We start from the raw sequence: 17,069 nt of genomic DNA on the forward strand, positions 1-17,069 counted from the left end.
GCTGCCCCAAAAGGAAGGAGTGATCGGCCGGGTGATCGAGACGCGTCGGAGGATGGCTCTGCTTTGCGGCGCGCCTGCCAGCGGGCTGTAGCGCGTCAATGACTCTGATCTCTCTGTTGACTTTAGCTTTATCACTCGTCCCCTCTACCAGCATGTCTCCGACATGGGTATCGACGCTGGCCTCTATCGGCATGGCCGTGGGCCCGCCCCTCGTCTATGCCGATCAAGCCTTCTCGATCGTCCGGAACAAGTACGTTACACTGTCTCTGAGCCGGAGCAACACTGACTGACACAAAGGTATCACCGCACGCAGAGACTCAACAGGATTCTCCCGTGATGTCTGCGCTATACTGTATGTACATGCTCTTCATTTCATCTCAACGCTTGCTTAGCCGGTGTCTCATTCAGGCTACTCGCGAACATCACTCGATGTTTCTTCTGGCTGGGGAGCCGGTTTGAGCTGGCCTTGCTCCTGCAGTCCCTATTCATGATACTGGCACAGGTGAGCAACGAAGCTGCCGTATGCAGGCCAGCCATGTCTTATTAGTACTCTTACACAGCTAGCACTCCTGTATATTTGCATCCAATATCGCCCGTCTGGTAGTCCCGAGAATGTCGGTGCTTCGACAAGGCCATTTGCCTTCTGGCAATGGCCCACGTACACACAATACATGGAGTTCCTTGCAGGATTCATGTATGTTCACGTTCACATTCAACCACTGCTGCGGGCATCACTCATACATGCACAATAGTCTTGTCCAAGCCATCCTGTACCTCATCTTCGGTCGCTCGGAAGCCTTCATATTCGTCCTTGGGTTGATCGCTTTGGGCGTCGAGAGTACGCTGCCAATACCACAACTTATCAGGTTAGTTGTGCGTTGCCTTTGGTGTATCGTTGATACCATTGGATATCATACAGCAACCACAAACAGAAGTCCTTATATGGCTTCAGGATGACAACCTTGCTCGGGTGGGTTGGTGGCGATGCCTTCAAGTGAGTGCCACGCACGATGCCGTCACGAACACGCTGAACAATTTCGGGTAGAACGGTGTACTTCTTCCTGCAGAACTCTCCTTTGCAATTCAAGATATGTTCCGTCTTTCAACTGTCTGTGGACTGCGGTGAGTTGCTAAATGAAATTATTTGTAGAGATGAACCATTGAACCCTAACACGTCTTACAGTCATTATTGGCCAACGGCTGTACTTCGGGAATGGCCTCCCTGCGTCAAGGCTCATGGAAGAGGATGACATAGAACAGGCGTTAGCACTAGCGGAAGAGTAGATGTTCCGTTTGTCGTGTCTGCCTTGAGGGATCTGCATTCGTCCGTCGTCACCGTATCTGTATCATACGCAGCTGTATGCTTGTCATGGGCAAAGGGTATCTTATGCAGGGCTGCTGTATAAACTCTCTAGTGCTCGTCTGTGCGCAGATTGTGAACTTGTACACGTCGACCCGACGTCTCCCAGTGAAACTCAGGTCCGTTGCATTGAGCGAGGCGCCCGTCGCACAGCAGTCAATTGCCGAATGGGGAGTAAACACACGTCAACCCAATTCCCCTCCCTACTCAACTACCGCCGCAGGACGCAGCTCTCGACGAGCTCAACGTGGCCTCAAAACTTCGTGACGATGGATATTTCCAAGCCTATTGCGTTCTGTGAACACGTCCAGCTTACTGCGTTGGGTGTACAACCTGCCTCCATCGGCTTCCAGGTGCGTATAACGGGCCTGTGTCGGACCCATGTGCTTACTATGGCATGGGACGCGTAGACCCTGTCGCTCGAGTCCGACCACTTCATTTGTGTCCGCGAGAAAGTCGGCGAACAGAACCAGGTCGTGATTATTGATTTGTTCGACGCCAATAATGTGCTACGTAGACCCATCACGGCCGACTCGGCCATAATGCACCCGCAACAGAAGATTCTTGCACTCAAGGGTACGTACGCACTTCTATACGCGCGCCAGATATACTGAGATGGCACTGGTTTAGCGGGTCGGACATTACAGATATTCAATCTCGAGACGAAGCAGAAGGTCAAGTCGCACGTGAACAACGAAGACGTCGTATTCTGGAAGTGGATCTCCGACACGACCATTGGGCTGGTGACAGAGACGTCTGTGTACCACTGGACCATGGCAGATACTACATCTCCCCCGCAGAAGATCTTCGACCGGCACCCTACGCTCGTCGGTGCACAGATCATCAACTACCGCGCGTCCGGGGACGAGAAATGGCTCGTGTTAGTCGGCATCTCCGGAAATACGACGAACCCGTCTGCGTTCAAGGTGAAGGGCTCCATCCAGCTTTACAGCCGCGAGCGCAATGTCAGTCAGCCAATCGAAGGGCACGCAGCGTCATTCGCGGAGATCAAGCTCGAAGGGCACCAGAAGCCGACGAAGTTGTTCACCTTCTCAGTGCGCACTGCGACGGGCGCGAAGCTGCATATTGTCGAGATCGACCACCAGGCGCCGGATCCGCCGTTCACGAAGAAGGCGGTGGACGTGTATTTCCCTCCTGAGGCGACGAACGACTTCCCAGTCGCGATGCAAGTGTCGAAGCAACACGGCATCGTTTACCTCGTCACGAAGTACGGCTTCATCCACTTGTACGACCTGGACACGGGCGCGTGCATCTACATGAACCGCATCTCAGGCGAGACGATCTTCGTCACAGCAGAGCATGAGGCGACGAACGGTATCATTGGCGTGAACAAGAAGGGACAAGTGCTCAGCGTCAACGTCGATGAACAGACCATCATTCCGTACATTTTGACAACGCTAAACAACACGGAGCTCGCGTTCAAGCTTGCGAGCCGAGGAAACTTGCCGGGTGCAGACGATCTCTACATTAAGCAGTACCAGCAGCTGTTCCAGAGCGGGCAGTTTGGGGAGGCAGCGAAAGTCGCTGCGAACTCGCCAAGAGTATGTATGCAAGATGCCTTCGCGAAGACAACACTGAATAGGGGTATTACAGGGTATTCTTCGAACTGCACAAGTTATAGAGTCTTTTAAGCAAGCCCCTGCCCCTCCTGGTGGATTGTCACCTATCTTGCAGTACTTCGGTATCCTGCTGGAGAAAGGCGAGCTCAACCACCTGGAATCCGTTGAATTGGCGCGTCCGGTTCTGCAACAGGGTAGGAAGCAGCTGCTTGAGAAGTGGCTGAAGGAGAACAAGGTGCGTTCGGCCGGTTCCATGCTGCGATGCGAGTGCTGGCTGACCTGGCTTTCAGCTGACGTGCAGCGAGGAATTGGGAGACATCGTTCGGTTGTACGACATGACGCTTGCGCTGAGTGTCTACCTAAGGGCGAACGTACCAAGCAAAGTCATTGCGTGCTTCGCGGAGACCGGCCAAACAGACAAGATCCTGCTCTACGCGAAGAAGGTCAGCTACCAGCCAGATTATGTTGGATTGTTGCAGCACGTCATGCGTTCGAACCCCGAGAAGGGTGCGGAGTTCGCCATGCAACTTGCCAACGACGAGAGTGGCCCCCTCGTGGATGTCGAGCGAGTGGTGGATATCTTCATGTCGCAGAACATGATCCAGCAAGCAACGTCGTTCCTTCTGGACGCTCTGAAAGACAACAAACCCGAGCAAGCGCACCTTCAGACTCGTCTCCTCGAGATGAACCTTGTCCACGCTCCTCAGGTCGCAGATGCCATCCTCGGGAACGAGATGTTCACTCACTATGACCGGCCAAGAATTGCGAATCTGTGTGAAAAGGCAGGCCTATTGCAGCGGGTGCGTCAACCATTTGACTATCGTGTCGTGCTCGCTGACAGTCACCATCCAGGCGCTGGAGCACTACGAGGATCTCGCGGACATCAAGCGCGTTATCGTCCATGCGAGCGTGTTCCCGACGGATGTAGGTCATTAGTATGCTCATATATGCGCGCTTCGCTCACAAGTACTTGCTCCTAGTGGCTTGTGAACTACTTCAGCAGACTTACAACCGAACAGTCAATGGCATGCATGGAAGAAATGCTTCGCGTAAACATTCGCCAGAATTTGCAGGTCGTCATCCAGATTGCGACGAAGTACTCAGACATCTTGGGTCCTGTGAAGCTCATCGAGATGTTCGAGTCGTTCAAGACCTTTGAAGGTGTGTTCAAACAGTTAGAATGTCGATTGTCTCATGCTTCATGCTGATCATTCGATATAGGTCTCTACTACTACCTGGGCTCAATCGTCAACCTCAGCACCGACCCCGAGGTTCACTTCAAGTACATCCAAGCTGCTACCCGTACCGGTCAGATTCGCGAAGTCGAGCGCATCTGTCGCGAGAGCAACTATTACAATCCCGAGAAGGTCAAGAACTTCCTCAAAGAGGCTAAGCTCGCAGACCAGTTGCCGCTCATTATCGTCTGCGACCGTTTCGATTTCGTGCACGACCTCGTGCTTTATCTATACCAGAATGGTCTCACGAACTTCATTGAGGTGTACGTGCAGCGCGTCAACTCTGTCAGGACCCCTCAGGTCATTGGAGGGCTATTGGATGTTGACTGTGACGAGACAACGATTAAGTCACTCCTGGCATCTGTCCCGGGCAACTTCCCGATCGACGAACTTGTGCACGAGGTCGAAGTCCGTAACAGACTAAAGTTGATCCTCCCCTGGTTGGAGGCTCGCGTACAGCAAGGTAGTCAGGACGCTGCGGTATACAATGCGTTGGCCAAAATCTATATCGACTCAAACAGCAACCCGGAGGTATTTCTCAAAGAGAACAACGTGAGTAGCCCTTCGGCAACCGAGTTGAAATCGCTAATAATGCTTACCAATCATGCAGCTGTATGAGCCTCTGGTGGTCGGAAAGTTTTGCGAGGCGCGGGATCCTTACTTGGCATACATTGCTTATGCAAAGGGCTTATGTGACGATGAACTCATTGCTATTACAAACGAGAACTCTATGTTCAAGCAGCAGGCACGCTATCTAGTGAAACGCCGACAGCCCGAGTTGTGGGCGCAAGTCCTGACACCAGACAACATGCACCGACGCGCGCTCATTGACCAGGTAATAACACCCTTAACCTGCCATTAATTGCAGAAAGCCTCACCTAGATCGTTTCTAGGTCATTGCGACTGCTCTTCCGGAATCCACTGACCCCGACGATGTTTCGATAACAGTCAAGGCGTTCCTGCAGGCTGACCTTCCTATCGAACTTATTGAACTGCTGGAGAAGCTCATTCTGGAGCCTTCACCATTCTCGGACAACAAGAACCTCCAGAATCTGATGATGCTCACGGCGATCCGTGCGGACAAGGGCAAGGTCGTCGGTTATATTGACAAGCTCAAGAACTACGACGTCGCGGAAATCGCGAAGATTGCCACAGATCATGGGTTGTACGAAGAGGCGTTCCTCATTTACAAGAAGTACGAGCAGCACGCAATGGCCATAAATGTTCTCGTCGAACATATTGTCTCTCTGGACCGTGGCGTGGAGTATGCGATCAAGGTCAACAGGCCTGACGTGTGGAGCAGGCTTGCGAAGGCCCAGCTCGACGGCCTGCGGATCAAAGACGCCATTGGTGAGGTCTCCCTACTCGCTCGTAGAATGTTACCTTATCGCGTCGTGTAGATTCCTACATCAAGGCGGAGGATCCTTCCAACTATGTGGAAGTCATCGAAATCGCCAGCCGTGCTGGTAAGCACGATGATCTTGTCCGCTATCTGCAGATGGCCCGTAAATCACTCCGGGAGCCCAAGATTGACACTGAGCTGGCGTACGCATATGCGAAGACGGACCGTCTGCACGATATGGAAGACTTCCTGGCCATGACGAACGTTGCGGACATTCTCGAGGTCGGAGAGAAGTGTTTCGAAGACGAGCTGTACCAGGCGGCAAAGCTCTTGTTCACCAGTATCTCCAACTGGGCGCGCCTTGCTACCACCCTCATCTACCTTGAGGAGAATCAAGCGGCTGTCGAGAGCGCGCGGAAAGCTGGGAACACCCAGTGAGGATCAGTCTTCTTAGTGCATGCATCTAATTGACCGACCGGCGCATATTAGGGTCTGGAAACAGGTGCACGCAGCATGTCTGGAGAAACGAGAATTTCGTCTTGCGCAAATCTGTGGTCTCAACATTGTCGTGCACGCGGTAAGCAGTTGTGTGGTCGTTCGTGTTGCGCTGAGCTAACAAATTATGTGTGTGCAGGAGGAGCTCGCTGCTCTTGTGCAAATATACGAGCGTCGCGGTCACTTCGACGAGATCCTATCACTATTGGAAGCCGCATTGAGCTTGGAGCGGGCACACGTGAGGCTCTCTATCTGCATACTCTTGAACAGATCTGAAGATGTTTTCGTTTCAGATGGGCATCTTCACTGAGCTTGCCATCCTATATAGCAAATACAAGCCTGAGAAGCGTGAGTGTCCTGGTCCTCCTGAAATTGTTCGCGACACGAATAGTTCTGTCCGCAGTCATGGAACACTTGAAGCTCTTTGTGTCTCGCATCAACATTCCCAAGGTCTGCTGAGTTTATACTTCAGTCTCGATGGAAAAGCTAACTGCTCGATAAATAGGTCATCAAAGCGACTGAGAAAGCCCACCTCTGGCCCGAGCTTGTCTTCTTGTATATCAAGTATGACGAGTTTGTAAGTGCTGACAACTAGATCAGGTGCCTTTTCGTCGTGGTGCTGACAACGTCTATAGGACAACGCAGCCCTGGCAATGATCGAGCGGTCTTCAGATGCATGGGAACACAACCAGTTCAAGGACGTGATTGTTCGGGTGGCTAACATCGAGATGTACGCATGTAGCGATTATGTGATGTGGATGGGCTAATCGCTGCGTTACAGCTACTACAAGGCGCTCACTTTCTACTTGCAAGAGCAGCCGAATCTCCTCACCGATCTGTTGACCGTCATGATTCCTCGAGTCGACCATTCGCGTGTCGTCAGGATGTTCCGCCAGATCGACCATGTCCCACTGATCCGCTCGTATCTCATCGCCGTGCAGCATGTACGTGTGTAGCCTTTTTGGTGAGGGCATGTAACTAAATCTGAGACTGTAGCTCAACATCGAAGCTGTCAACGATGCCTACAATGACCTGCTCATTGAGGAGGAAGACTACAAGACTCTCCGTGATTCGATCGACAGCTTTGATAACTTCAACAACGTCAAGCTCGCTCAACGGCTAGAACAACACGAGCTGCTCGAGTTCCGTCGCATCGCTGCTCATCTCTACAAAGTATATATTCATTTTCGTCATATGTAATCAAGTGCTGATCCCATCCCCTCGCGTAGAAAAACTCTCGCTGGGAAGAGTCAATATCACTCTCGAAACGGGACAAGCTCTACAAGGATGCTGTTGTCACTGCAGCAACCTCAGCCTCAACAGAGGTAGCAGAGGAACTTCTTTCATATTTCGTCGACATTGGCAACAAGGAGTGCTTCGCGGCCACGCTTTACACGTGCTTCGACTTACTCCGATCAGACGTGGTGGAAGAGACGTCATGGCAGCATGGCCTGAACGACTTCTACATGCCATATAAGATCCAGATTTCACGAACAATGGTAGATAAGGTATGCTTTGCAAAAACGACTTTCTATTTGTGTAGCTGAGCACTAATATCTTGTTCAAGGTGTCTGCGTTGGAAAAGAGGGTCGAGGAGCTGTCCAAGAAGGATTCGCAGAAAGAGCAGCAGGAGGCAGAGGCGCCGATTATTAACCCCGGCTTGATTGGCAACCGCCTGATGCTTACAGCAGGGAATGGGTAGGTCTGCTTCTTGGTGACTTTCCCCTTAGCTCACGGCTGCACTCTGCAGTTTCCCGTCCCAAGCGCCACCTCCAATGATGCCCAATGGAACAGCAATTGGCATGCCTCCTGTAAGGGTCAATAATGTTGATCGCGTCTATGACCACTGAGTTTCTTGTCTCTAGGCAATGACTGGCTTCGCGAGCTTCTAATCTGTAGATACCTTCCTTATTGTATTATTTCGGACGTATAGTTATGCACATGCTGTGTTTGTCGGTTAATGAAAGTTTCGGGTTACACGATTGCACGGTGCGGCACTTCAGAATCACTGATGTTCGTTTAATAATGTGAACACAAAAAGGATTGACCACCGCAGGGGTCGAACCTGCAATCTCCTGATGTCACATGATCACATGATCGTAGTCAGACGCGATGCCATTTCGCCAGGCGGCCGATGCATGTGGATTGTATTATGATTTGTATCATTATGATGGCATGGGAAGTGACAACAAGCACTCTTTCTTATTTATCATGTTTAAATTTTTAGGAAGCCAGGAGCCCGCCGGACAACTAACTTGGGTCAGCCAGGTTGCTTCCGGAGGGTTACAGTATTGGCGTAGGGTTCAGGTTTACACCCGCACCAGAGGAGGAAATGCACTCCCGGACAATGCAGGCTCGGTCATTATAGTGAGTCGAGACACCATTCCCGAGGACTGAAACCTCCTCTTCAAGTATCCAGTCGTCCGGTAGGGAGTGTTCGATCTGGGGTGTTCTACTCCATGTCTCCAGTACCAAGTCTTTTTGTAGGGTCTTGCGGCCAAGTTTACCTCCGTTCGTGAGCACCCTATCAATGGATCAGCATGCTTTTAGGGACGACCACCAGAGGACTTGTATATCGGCCCCGGCCTGTTCCGGTCGGAAGGTCCTGTGGCTGCGTAAGTTCCAAGTGCGGCCTCCGTAACGAGTATCCGGTAGAGCCTCGTTGGCCTTCGTCGTAGTTTCTTTTCCGTGGAGCGGAAGCCAATGAGGCCGCATCCGAGCAGCAAACCCCAGGAGAGAGCTGACCATGGGATCCCGCGTCGTTCCCAGGTACTCTGTGCGAGGGTCCAGACTTCCTACCGGTCCTGGTGAGTGCACTGCAATAGAATATGTTCCATCCGAGTCGTTTCTTCTACTCCGCACGTCTGGTATAGGGCAGCGTGTACCAGATTAGGCAGAACGGGCTGCACCTATGGCCCTGTGCAGGGCTTTCCACCAGAAATCGGAGGCCTTCTTGGAGAATGCGGCTTGGCGCACCGACCGCCATATCGCGCTGTCGTCGAGTGGGGCTCCCGCATGTTCCTGCACCGCGTGCCGAGCAACAAGTATCCTTGAACATAGTGCGCCAGGATCCCGTAGCCAGCAAGAGTGACGGAGCATCTGGATGTACAAAGAAAAACCAGGCGAGAGAATTACTGACTGAAATCCAGGTTATAGCACTTACCTAGTGCGTACGACATCCAAGTCGCTCGTCCATACCAGGATGTAGGGAGAGGGGGTTTGTGCGAGAGAGGGGAACTGGATTGCTCGACGTTGAAACCGCTTTACATATATACAGGACAGCCAAGGCATGGTGATGTCACTACTAGTTTGAGAGGAGAAGAATGACGTACAAGAGACACGATGCTTCATAACTTGTCCGATCGATCGAAACGCGTCCGAATCTGGCAAACTGCTATCCGAATTGGGATGAGAGCCCCGTCCTAAGCCTGGACAAACTAGACTCGAAGTCTCCGGTTCGAGTCCGCAACTAGCATTGTCTCGGCTTCTCATGCTCAAGCGCTCAAGAGTGTCGCTCCCGACGCATCATATTCACTTGCGCTTCCCGCCGCCCTCAGGAGCAGTGAAGCAATCTGCCAAGTGTGAATATTCTTCCTAGTTTCATCTCGATGTTACATGTTGACGCTAGCATCACCGGGTTCTACAAAAGCGTCTTGCATATTGTCTTCCAGGAAGAACCCGGTGCTAGGAGGCGACGTGGACGGTGCGAATAACTATATGCTATACAACGAGGTTATGTGCGGTCATGCGAGTCTGCTGAGTCGTCTCTAAGTTCTCCAGGGGTTTGATACGGTGCATGGAGAAATCTGGTGCCCCACAGGGTGACATATATCAATGAATGGTCAGGACGATCCACATCCTTGGGCTCCTGAAAGTGGGGCACACCGTGCGGGAATACGCCGGTCAATAGGAGGATGTGCATGGCATCACAGAACAAGAGCTGTCTGCACAGACTATGTCAGGTTGCCGCCAACTTGAGAACAGCAAAATCTGCACTCATGCGCTCGTCACCATTATGAGTTCATACCTTCCAATTATAGCCTGAGTCTCGCTCGCGGTGAGAGAACAAGGAAGCCTTCAAACTCGCTGTTCAATATTCAAGTCTCTCACGCCCAACGGCTATTACATATCCTGATGACGAGCAAGTACCTTTCAAGGCATTACCAGATGAGCATTTTGAAAGTGAACATCGCTCGGACCGCTGTCCGTGCTGAGGATATGTAATTTTGCTAGCGTTTCTGCTCAACAGACGACCATTGTCAGTGATATGTGAGAGTCCGACGGATATACGGCCAGGAGCTGACGAATTCCAGCGGAACTCATTCTATGACAAATACACAGCGAGGGCGTTAGTACATGTATTATATCCGTTTTCATCAACGGGGAATTAAGTTGAGCCTCCGAAAAAAGCAAAGCGAGCCGTAAGCAGAATGCACACAGAAGGAGCCATGATATCATAAGTGAGGGTATGAATGAACGAATGCCTGGCTCTGACGTCCTGCAGAAGCCAACGGGGATGGAGAATCAAACGATGACGCAGCCACCAAAGGAGGCTCCTGAGCCTTTCGCACGAGTCGCAATCGAGACACGGGCTGCTTCGTAGAACACCTCACTAACACCGCGATTGTGCTTGGCGCTGCACTCTTCCACCAGCCGGGTCAGCAGTCGACGATAGGGGGCGACAGGAAAGCATACCTAAGTATCGCGATGCTCGTATCCGCCTTGCGACTGCAAGGCCCTCCTCATATTGGACTGTATGCGTGCCGTAGCGTGACAACCGCTCTTGAGTTGCGCGGTCTTCACGAAGATCGCATTTCAGCGCTAGTGTGACGTCATTGAGGTGATTCCATTTGAGCACAACGCGACTTGATGGAAGCATACAAACCACTCACCAACAAGAACGAGCTAAGGAAACACGTGGTAAGCTCTATAGCTAATTTCATACACATCCGACACACCTTTACACCTGGACAATATTCCAGGATCTCATCAATCCACTACCGCGCGCCCTATGTGAGAACGAGCACAGATACCAACGACTCTAGAGCCTACCTTCGACTCGATATTGTCAAGAGATGTTGGATTGTCAATCTAAGTGTAGTGGTTGTTAGGCCAGATTGATCGAAATTATCGCCGGCACCTACTGAGAAGCACAACATCACTACGTGCGTCTCCGCGTAGCTTAGTGACCGCAGCCGATCAAACTCTTCTTGACCTGGGCGCGAACTGGCAAGATCAGTTTCCAAGCATACCCTCTACCTAATGGGCACACGAATACACACCGGCGGTATCCCAAAGACTGAGCTCGACCAGTTGGTCTTCCACGTGCATGTCGTGCACGTAGTTCTCGAACACGGTCGGCTCACTACAAGGAACGCGGCTTAACAGAGAGTTCAATGACACGATTCACAGGCCAAGACTCACTAGACAGCGGAGAACCACCCACGCGTGAAGACATTCAATAGAGACGTCTTCCCTGCAGCCAAATGATGCGCTCAGGCTCCATCTGCCAACAGAGCTCCGAAAACACGCACCCGTGGCGCCGTCGCCGCACACTACTATCTTGCGCTGGATCTATCCGAGCGGTCGTCCAGCATCTGTTTCATTCGCAGATAAAGTGGAGTGGGGGCAACGTACCGGTCTTGTACGGCCAAACGTCGGCCGCGCAGTGCTACCACATCTCGGCATTGAGTCCCTGGTCGTACGTGGAAAGGGCCCTTAGATGATGAGGAGACCGAGCGTGCACAAGGAAGTCAGGGGAAAGGACAAGGTGCAACCAACGCAGATGCGCCGACGTCAAAATGGCTCCGTCAAGTTGGACATGCACCAACCAAGCGACGTCAAATCCAGTTCATACATAGTCACGTGCACTCGTTGAATTTGACTGGTCGGACGCGCGCGCACTCCGCACCTTTCCCCCAACACACTCCGCGCGCATTGTACAGGCCTATATATTAGCGGGAGTACTTATCCTACGTGTCACCAGCAGTACACAGAAAAAACCGGGATGCTGAGATAGAGCAGAGAGTAACTGTAGAAGGATACAAAAACGCAAGAATAAGAAACGCTACGAAACCTCGCGTGAAGCCGTGTGTAGTAAGTGGACTGGCTGACACAACGAACATACGGACGTAGGTACATCCGTCAGGCTTGCAAGCTTACCCAGCTCACATCGATATCTCCATCTGCGCCATAAAATCCTGCCATGAGCTCTGCGCGTTCGCTTCTGGCGAGTACGACCGTGGGTCGCTGCCATCGAGCGAGCCCGACGGCGACGCCATGAACATCCCCTCCGGGTTTGGTGGGCCATAATCGAACACGGGAAAGTACTGCGGGTACATCCCGCCCATGCCCTCCATCTGCAGCATCCCGTTCGCCGGCTGCGCGCCGTGGTGGTACGCGTCGCCCGCCTGCCCAAACGACGTGCTGATGGGCGAGAGCTCCTGTATCGGTGAGTGCTGCTCGTACCCCGATGAATGGTGGCGCATGCCTCCGTTCATCATGCCTTGGGACGCCAGCTGCGCGTGCAGCGAGGTGGTTGCAGCGGACTGTTGTCCAGGAGCCGGCGATGCGAAGCTCCGCATGTACTGCAGCACGGACTCATGCTGCCAGTCGGCGTCCTTGAGCGGCAGCGGCACGATCGGGTTCAGCGACGTCGGCGAACGATCCATGATCTGCGGCGACATCGACTTCTCTTTCGACGCGACGAGCCGCGTGCGTCCGCCCAGGATGTTGAGCTCGTCGTGTGCGTCAGCGGGTGTCGTCGGCTCCGACGTGCCATTGCGGTGCGGTGGCGAGTTGCGGCATGCCGCGAGACTCGCGTGAGCCTTTTCTCGGAGATTCATCATGATGTCCTGTTCGCAAAATGTTGATCGTCAATCAAGCACACAGGCAGCACGTCGTTGACAGGCACTTACCAACACCTTCTCGGCATGGAAGAATCGCGCCGTTTTGGAGAACAATTCACATGCCGAGTCGAGCTGTAATAGAGCCGATGGTGCAAGGCTCATAGATGGACATCGGGTCACGATCGACCCGAGGATGATCTGCGCAACATCGGCACGTCAGTATCAAGATGTTCATCACCGGGCCCAGGAGTCGAGCTCGTAAAACGCGATCAACGCACCGAGCACGAAAACAGATGCGTCCAGAGGAACCACATGCGCTCAGTGAGCTCCTTGAGCTGCGAGTAGATATTGCGCACAAGGGCGACGAGCGAGCCCGCGCTGCGGTACGCGGCGATGAACGAGCTGCCATATGGGCTGCCCAGCGGATCCTGTGGATGATCGCTGATGGCACGCGCGAAAAAGCCGCGGTGCATGTACAGCAGATCTACAATCAGAGTAAGTGAACCGGCACCGCAGATCGGTAGCTAGAGGAACATACGCGACTCCCGAAGTGCGAGCACCGTGTGGCGCTGCAAAATCAGCGGCACGCTGTCCGAGTAGTTGTTCGCGCGCGTTTCGGTGCCGCCGAAGCCGGCGATCTGCAGCTGTGAAGGCACCGGGAACGAGCGGAGTTTGCGGTCGAGCTGTAGCACGGTCTTGTACGTCGGGGTCTTCGCGCCGAACGCCTGATCGTACACCGAGTTCATGCACTCCGACGTAAATCTATGCTTCCACCAGTGGACTGGATCGGTGATGCGTGAGTGAGCAGGCTATATGCGGCCGATTGGGGAAATGACTCACATGTCTCTTCGTTACAAGGATCCTCGGAGTAGGGCTTCTTGCAATCAATATGGGCCAGAGGAAATGACGGTAGACGTCCTAGCGTGAAGCACTACGACAGTGCATGAGTGTCGCACGTCACTCTACGAGGTGTGTTGAGGCACAAACCTGCAAGAGATCGTACGAGAAAACCTCCCAGAACGTCTTCCCCCGCCGCAGGATCTCAACAGGTTCGACGTTCCACTTACCCGCGTCACGATCTGTACTCACGGCATTAGCACCAGTGCCGCGACCGGCGACTGGTCAAATCACTTACGCAGTCCCATCTGCACACCGTCACAAGACGTTTCAGTCAGGATGAGCGTCCAGCATCATTCGGTCATGAAGTACTCACGCTGACGCTCAGCTTCACCGCGAGGCCCATGAATGCCCACCGTGTGCCGACGCCCGTGCCATGGCGTTCACACAGGAAGAGATAAAACGCCATGAGGAACTGCATGCACGACGCCGTGCGCCACCATCAGATACCCCGGATCATCCGTCAGCCCCGCCGGCACACAACGATATCCCACTCACCAGCGCTTGCACTGCGCTCAATGTCGGCTCTTCAAAGATTGGGCTCAGGAAGAGCGCCGCGCGCGCGAGCTGGTGGTACTTCTCGGCGTCTATGTTGTATGAGGGCCGCGCGAGGTCCATCAAACTCCCGATTGCTAGCACCATGAACATGAGCGCGAGCTGATGTACGAGCAGGGGGTCATCTGTTGGTGGTGCGGCAACCGGGTTGTAGAACACATCGAAAACCAGCTCGTTGAATGTTGCGAGGGACATTGGATTGTACCTGTCGGCAGAAAGGCGGTTATCAGTTCTCTGCGGCGTAATGATAGGGAAGACAGATAACAAAGCTTGTATGTACGTACATCCAGGCAGCATGTTGGAAGTATATTTGGCGCAGCTCTGCTGCTTCGGCTGCAGGGGGAAGATACCAGAACAATGTGCGGAGACGCTCGAGTCGGTCCGACTCCGACTCGACGGTAGGTTGGATGTGGGGGGCAACGGGAAAGACACCGCTGAGTGCAAGAACTTCAGGTGCAAGCAGCTGACGGAGGTTGGCTTGACGTTGATCTCGGTCCTCCTCCCGAGAGCTCTCATTCTGTAACAAAGTTAGCCGGGGATGTCCCTCGGGCATGGAGAAATAATAGACATACCGTGAGGAAGTACTGCAATTACGTGAAGAAGGAGAGAACAGAAGATGTCAGTGACGTGGTAACGGTCAGTCACCACCATACTCGTACCCATGAGCTAGTAGCCTGCCCGAAATAGCTGGTGCGTCCGGTGTCGCTGATGGCGAGGGAGCCGAACGAGTCGACAACATCAGCGCCCGAGTCATCCTGGGCGGAGTTGACGAGTTGTGCAATGCCCTCTCGCTGTATTGGTGCTTTGATCTGAAGGAGTTCGTCGGTTAGAAGAGGGTGGGGATCGGTCCCGTTGGTATTTGACGCATGGGAGGTCCGAAGACCATCCTCAAGTTCGCGTATGCGGCTTGACAGAAGCGCGATCTTCTCATGAAGCTCTTGTGTTGAAGCAAGAACAAATCTGCTGTGGAGAAAATATGAGTGGGAGAGCAGGAAAGAGACGAGGGGTACCAACCGATTGCCCTTGCCTGTCGTGAGGGAACCTTGGGAGGGATATAGCACGGTAGTGGGGTGTACGCGCTGTGGGACTCACCATCGGGGCATATCGCTGAGCACCCCCTCTTGATGCAAGATTCGCAGGGTATTTGACGGTCACAGCGCAACTTCAATCTACACGGCCGAGGTGAGCGAGACGGGGGTTGACACAGGCGGAGACCGACCGCCGACACTCCGCGCAGGAGAGACGCGTTGCACCGCGTTTACGCTTCTTAAATGGGGGGCCGTTGGGTGGGGGATTGAGGTCGTGGCCATTGACGGGGATGGGGAAGGCGGGGACGGCGTCGTAGGAGGACATGATGGCAGGAGCCCTGATGGCGGAGGAGAGATCGAGGCCAGTTATATTCAAGACACTGCGGGGTCCCCCATTGCTGCAAACAGGATGCCATCTCCAATCGGCAACCCACGATCGCGCCCGTGGCAGATCTTCTTTAGGCGCCCGTCCGCTTGACTGCCTCCGCGGCCCTCCCTCTGTTTTTGCGGCCTCTCCCCGCCCACCTGTCTTCTGATCCTTCATCTTCCCCTCTCTCGGCTCATGCTCCGTGCAACTCCCCTAAACGTTCGGCCCACGACACCTCCAAACTTTAGTGTGTCAAAAAAATGGTAAACGAGCCAACGATTTACACCACGTGCAGGGCGCTTATGTATAGTGCTCGTAAACCTGCTTTCGATTAATGAATAGATTATAAATCAGGCACACGCAATGGTACAAGTCACATGCTCGGCGTCGGTGCACCACTATCACCCTTACCACCTTCTCCTCTGATAGTTTTCCTCACCAATTTTGATCACTGACGACTCTGGGAAACAGACAAGTACCATATTCGGAATATCTTGCCGTTGCCTCGGCATAAGCTGGTGACTCCCCGCCCGCTTTCTCTGCCCAGGCCTCCTTCCCGATTCCACTAATCTCGATAGCGATCTCTCCGCAATATGACTCAGCCGCCACCGTCGACCGCTGCCTGTTTCGTTCGTGGCGGCGCTTCATATATGTCGAAAAAGAGCATATATGTCTCCCCCGTACAACACTTCTGGCGTTCATTTGTAATTTCCCAGCGTAAATCAGTACAGAGAGTACCCATTTACAGTAGGTATCGTTGAGACCATTGCCTGACTTCACACTGGACCGCGTGCGATGCCCGATTCATCACCGTAACGCAGTCATTGGGCCGTCGCCTCGAGCCACCCCAGTCCCACCCACATATGATTGTCATGACCATTTCCCGACGCGTATACTGACGCACGCTGATGTCCGTCGGAGTACACGACACAGTCTCGAGCTCCGCTCCAATTCACAGGAATGGTCGATCGTCCTCAATCGCGATGATTTACTAAAATTTCAGATCAGCGCATCCGCGATGCATCGTCAGCACGATGCCTTTCACGACCAATATACCCGCAAGCAGAGCCTCTCCCCCGTTTCATGAGTGGGTCCATGACGGTGGCCGGCCCTGCTTACCTTTCATGGTTATCGTTCCGCCAAGCAGCAGCGCCGCTGCGCTTCCATTCGGCCCGAAAGTATCCCTCAGCATCCTAGATTTACCCTAGATAGGCTTCACAAGCCCACGAAAATAACGCCTGGTCTTCACATTGATGCATGCCCAGCGCCAGAACCTCGGGTTTACGATCTCACTCTAGCCTCTCTCGCGGCTCGACTTGAGCGCACATGTACTTCAAACCCTTGCCCATAGCAGGCGTTGAA

The 17,069-nt window shown here is 53.2% G+C and overlaps 5 protein-coding genes and 1 non-coding gene across 6 annotated transcripts; 2 read left to right on the forward strand and 4 right to left on the reverse strand.

Annotated features, from left to right (window-relative positions):
• Positions 1-191: 191 nt before the first annotated feature.
• POSPLADRAFT_1138072 (hypothetical protein) lies at positions 192-1,284 on the forward strand (the record flags this gene model as incomplete). The annotated part of the gene is made up of 8 exons (XM_024484865.1): positions 192-250; positions 314-352; positions 409-502; positions 561-694; positions 753-866; positions 920-994; positions 1,046-1,122; positions 1,184-1,284. The coding sequence occupies 8 exons, from the start codon at positions 192-194 to the stop codon at positions 1,282-1,284; spliced, it is 693 nt and encodes a 230-aa protein (XP_024340971.1).
• Positions 1,285-1,629: 345 nt separating this feature from the next.
• POSPLADRAFT_1065482 (hypothetical protein) lies at positions 1,630-7,973 on the forward strand (the record flags this gene model as incomplete). The annotated part of the gene is made up of 23 exons (XM_024481952.1): positions 1,630-1,713; positions 1,771-1,936; positions 1,991-2,922; positions 2,975-3,175; positions 3,231-3,740; positions 3,793-3,864; positions 3,921-4,101; positions 4,162-4,727; positions 4,786-5,010; positions 5,069-5,525; positions 5,576-5,951; positions 6,007-6,094; positions 6,152-6,250; positions 6,306-6,360; positions 6,416-6,462; positions 6,518-6,589; positions 6,648-6,742; positions 6,794-6,956; positions 7,009-7,185; positions 7,242-7,520; positions 7,580-7,710; positions 7,763-7,823; positions 7,878-7,973. 23 exons carry the CDS (start codon positions 1,630-1,632, stop codon positions 7,902-7,904), a joined length of 5,064 nt encoding a protein of 1,687 aa, XP_024340972.1. The 3' UTR covers positions 7,905-7,973.
• Positions 7,974-8,056: 83 nt separating this feature from the next.
• Positions 8,057-8,145, reverse strand: POSPLADRAFT_t51. Its single transcript has one exon. It is a non-coding gene; the product is annotated as a tRNA-Arg (tRNA).
• Positions 8,146-8,642: 497 nt separating this feature from the next.
• Positions 8,643-8,795, reverse strand: POSPLADRAFT_1077219 (hypothetical protein; the record flags this gene model as incomplete). The annotated part of the gene is made up of 1 exon (XM_024482948.1): positions 8,643-8,795. A coding segment is annotated over one exon (153 nt), but the record flags the coding sequence as incomplete, so codon positions are not given.
• A 1,741-nt stretch (positions 8,796-10,536) lies between these two features.
• Positions 10,537-11,700, reverse strand: POSPLADRAFT_1045287 (hypothetical protein; the record flags this gene model as incomplete). Its single annotated transcript, XM_024478724.1, has 10 exons — positions 10,537-10,655; positions 10,708-10,833; positions 10,874-10,877; positions 10,971-11,009; positions 11,065-11,103; positions 11,157-11,227; positions 11,295-11,377; positions 11,437-11,488; positions 11,547-11,586; positions 11,650-11,700. 10 exons carry the CDS (start codon positions 11,698-11,700, stop codon positions 10,537-10,539), a joined length of 624 nt encoding a protein of 207 aa, XP_024340974.1.
• A 245-nt stretch (positions 11,701-11,945) lies between these two features.
• Positions 11,946-15,665, reverse strand: POSPLADRAFT_1179805 (hypothetical protein; the record flags this gene model as incomplete). Its single annotated transcript, XM_024488700.1, has 14 exons — positions 11,946-12,866; positions 12,930-13,058; positions 13,139-13,344; positions 13,399-13,641; positions 13,701-13,791; positions 13,848-13,939; positions 13,996-14,005; positions 14,074-14,172; positions 14,256-14,517; positions 14,597-14,823; positions 14,966-15,275; positions 15,327-15,354; positions 15,405-15,481; positions 15,532-15,665. The coding sequence occupies 14 exons, from the start codon at positions 15,663-15,665 to the stop codon at positions 12,180-12,182; spliced, it is 2,595 nt and encodes an 864-aa protein (XP_024340975.1). The 3' UTR covers positions 11,946-12,179.
• Positions 15,666-17,069: the final 1,404 nt, after the last annotated feature.

Source organism: Postia placenta, assembly GCF_002117355.1.
Source record: "Postia placenta MAD-698-R-SB12 unplaced genomic scaffold POSPLAscaffold_4, whole genome shotgun sequence".
Lineage (NCBI taxonomy): Eukaryota > Fungi > Basidiomycota > Agaricomycetes > Polyporales > Adustoporiaceae > Rhodonia > Rhodonia placenta.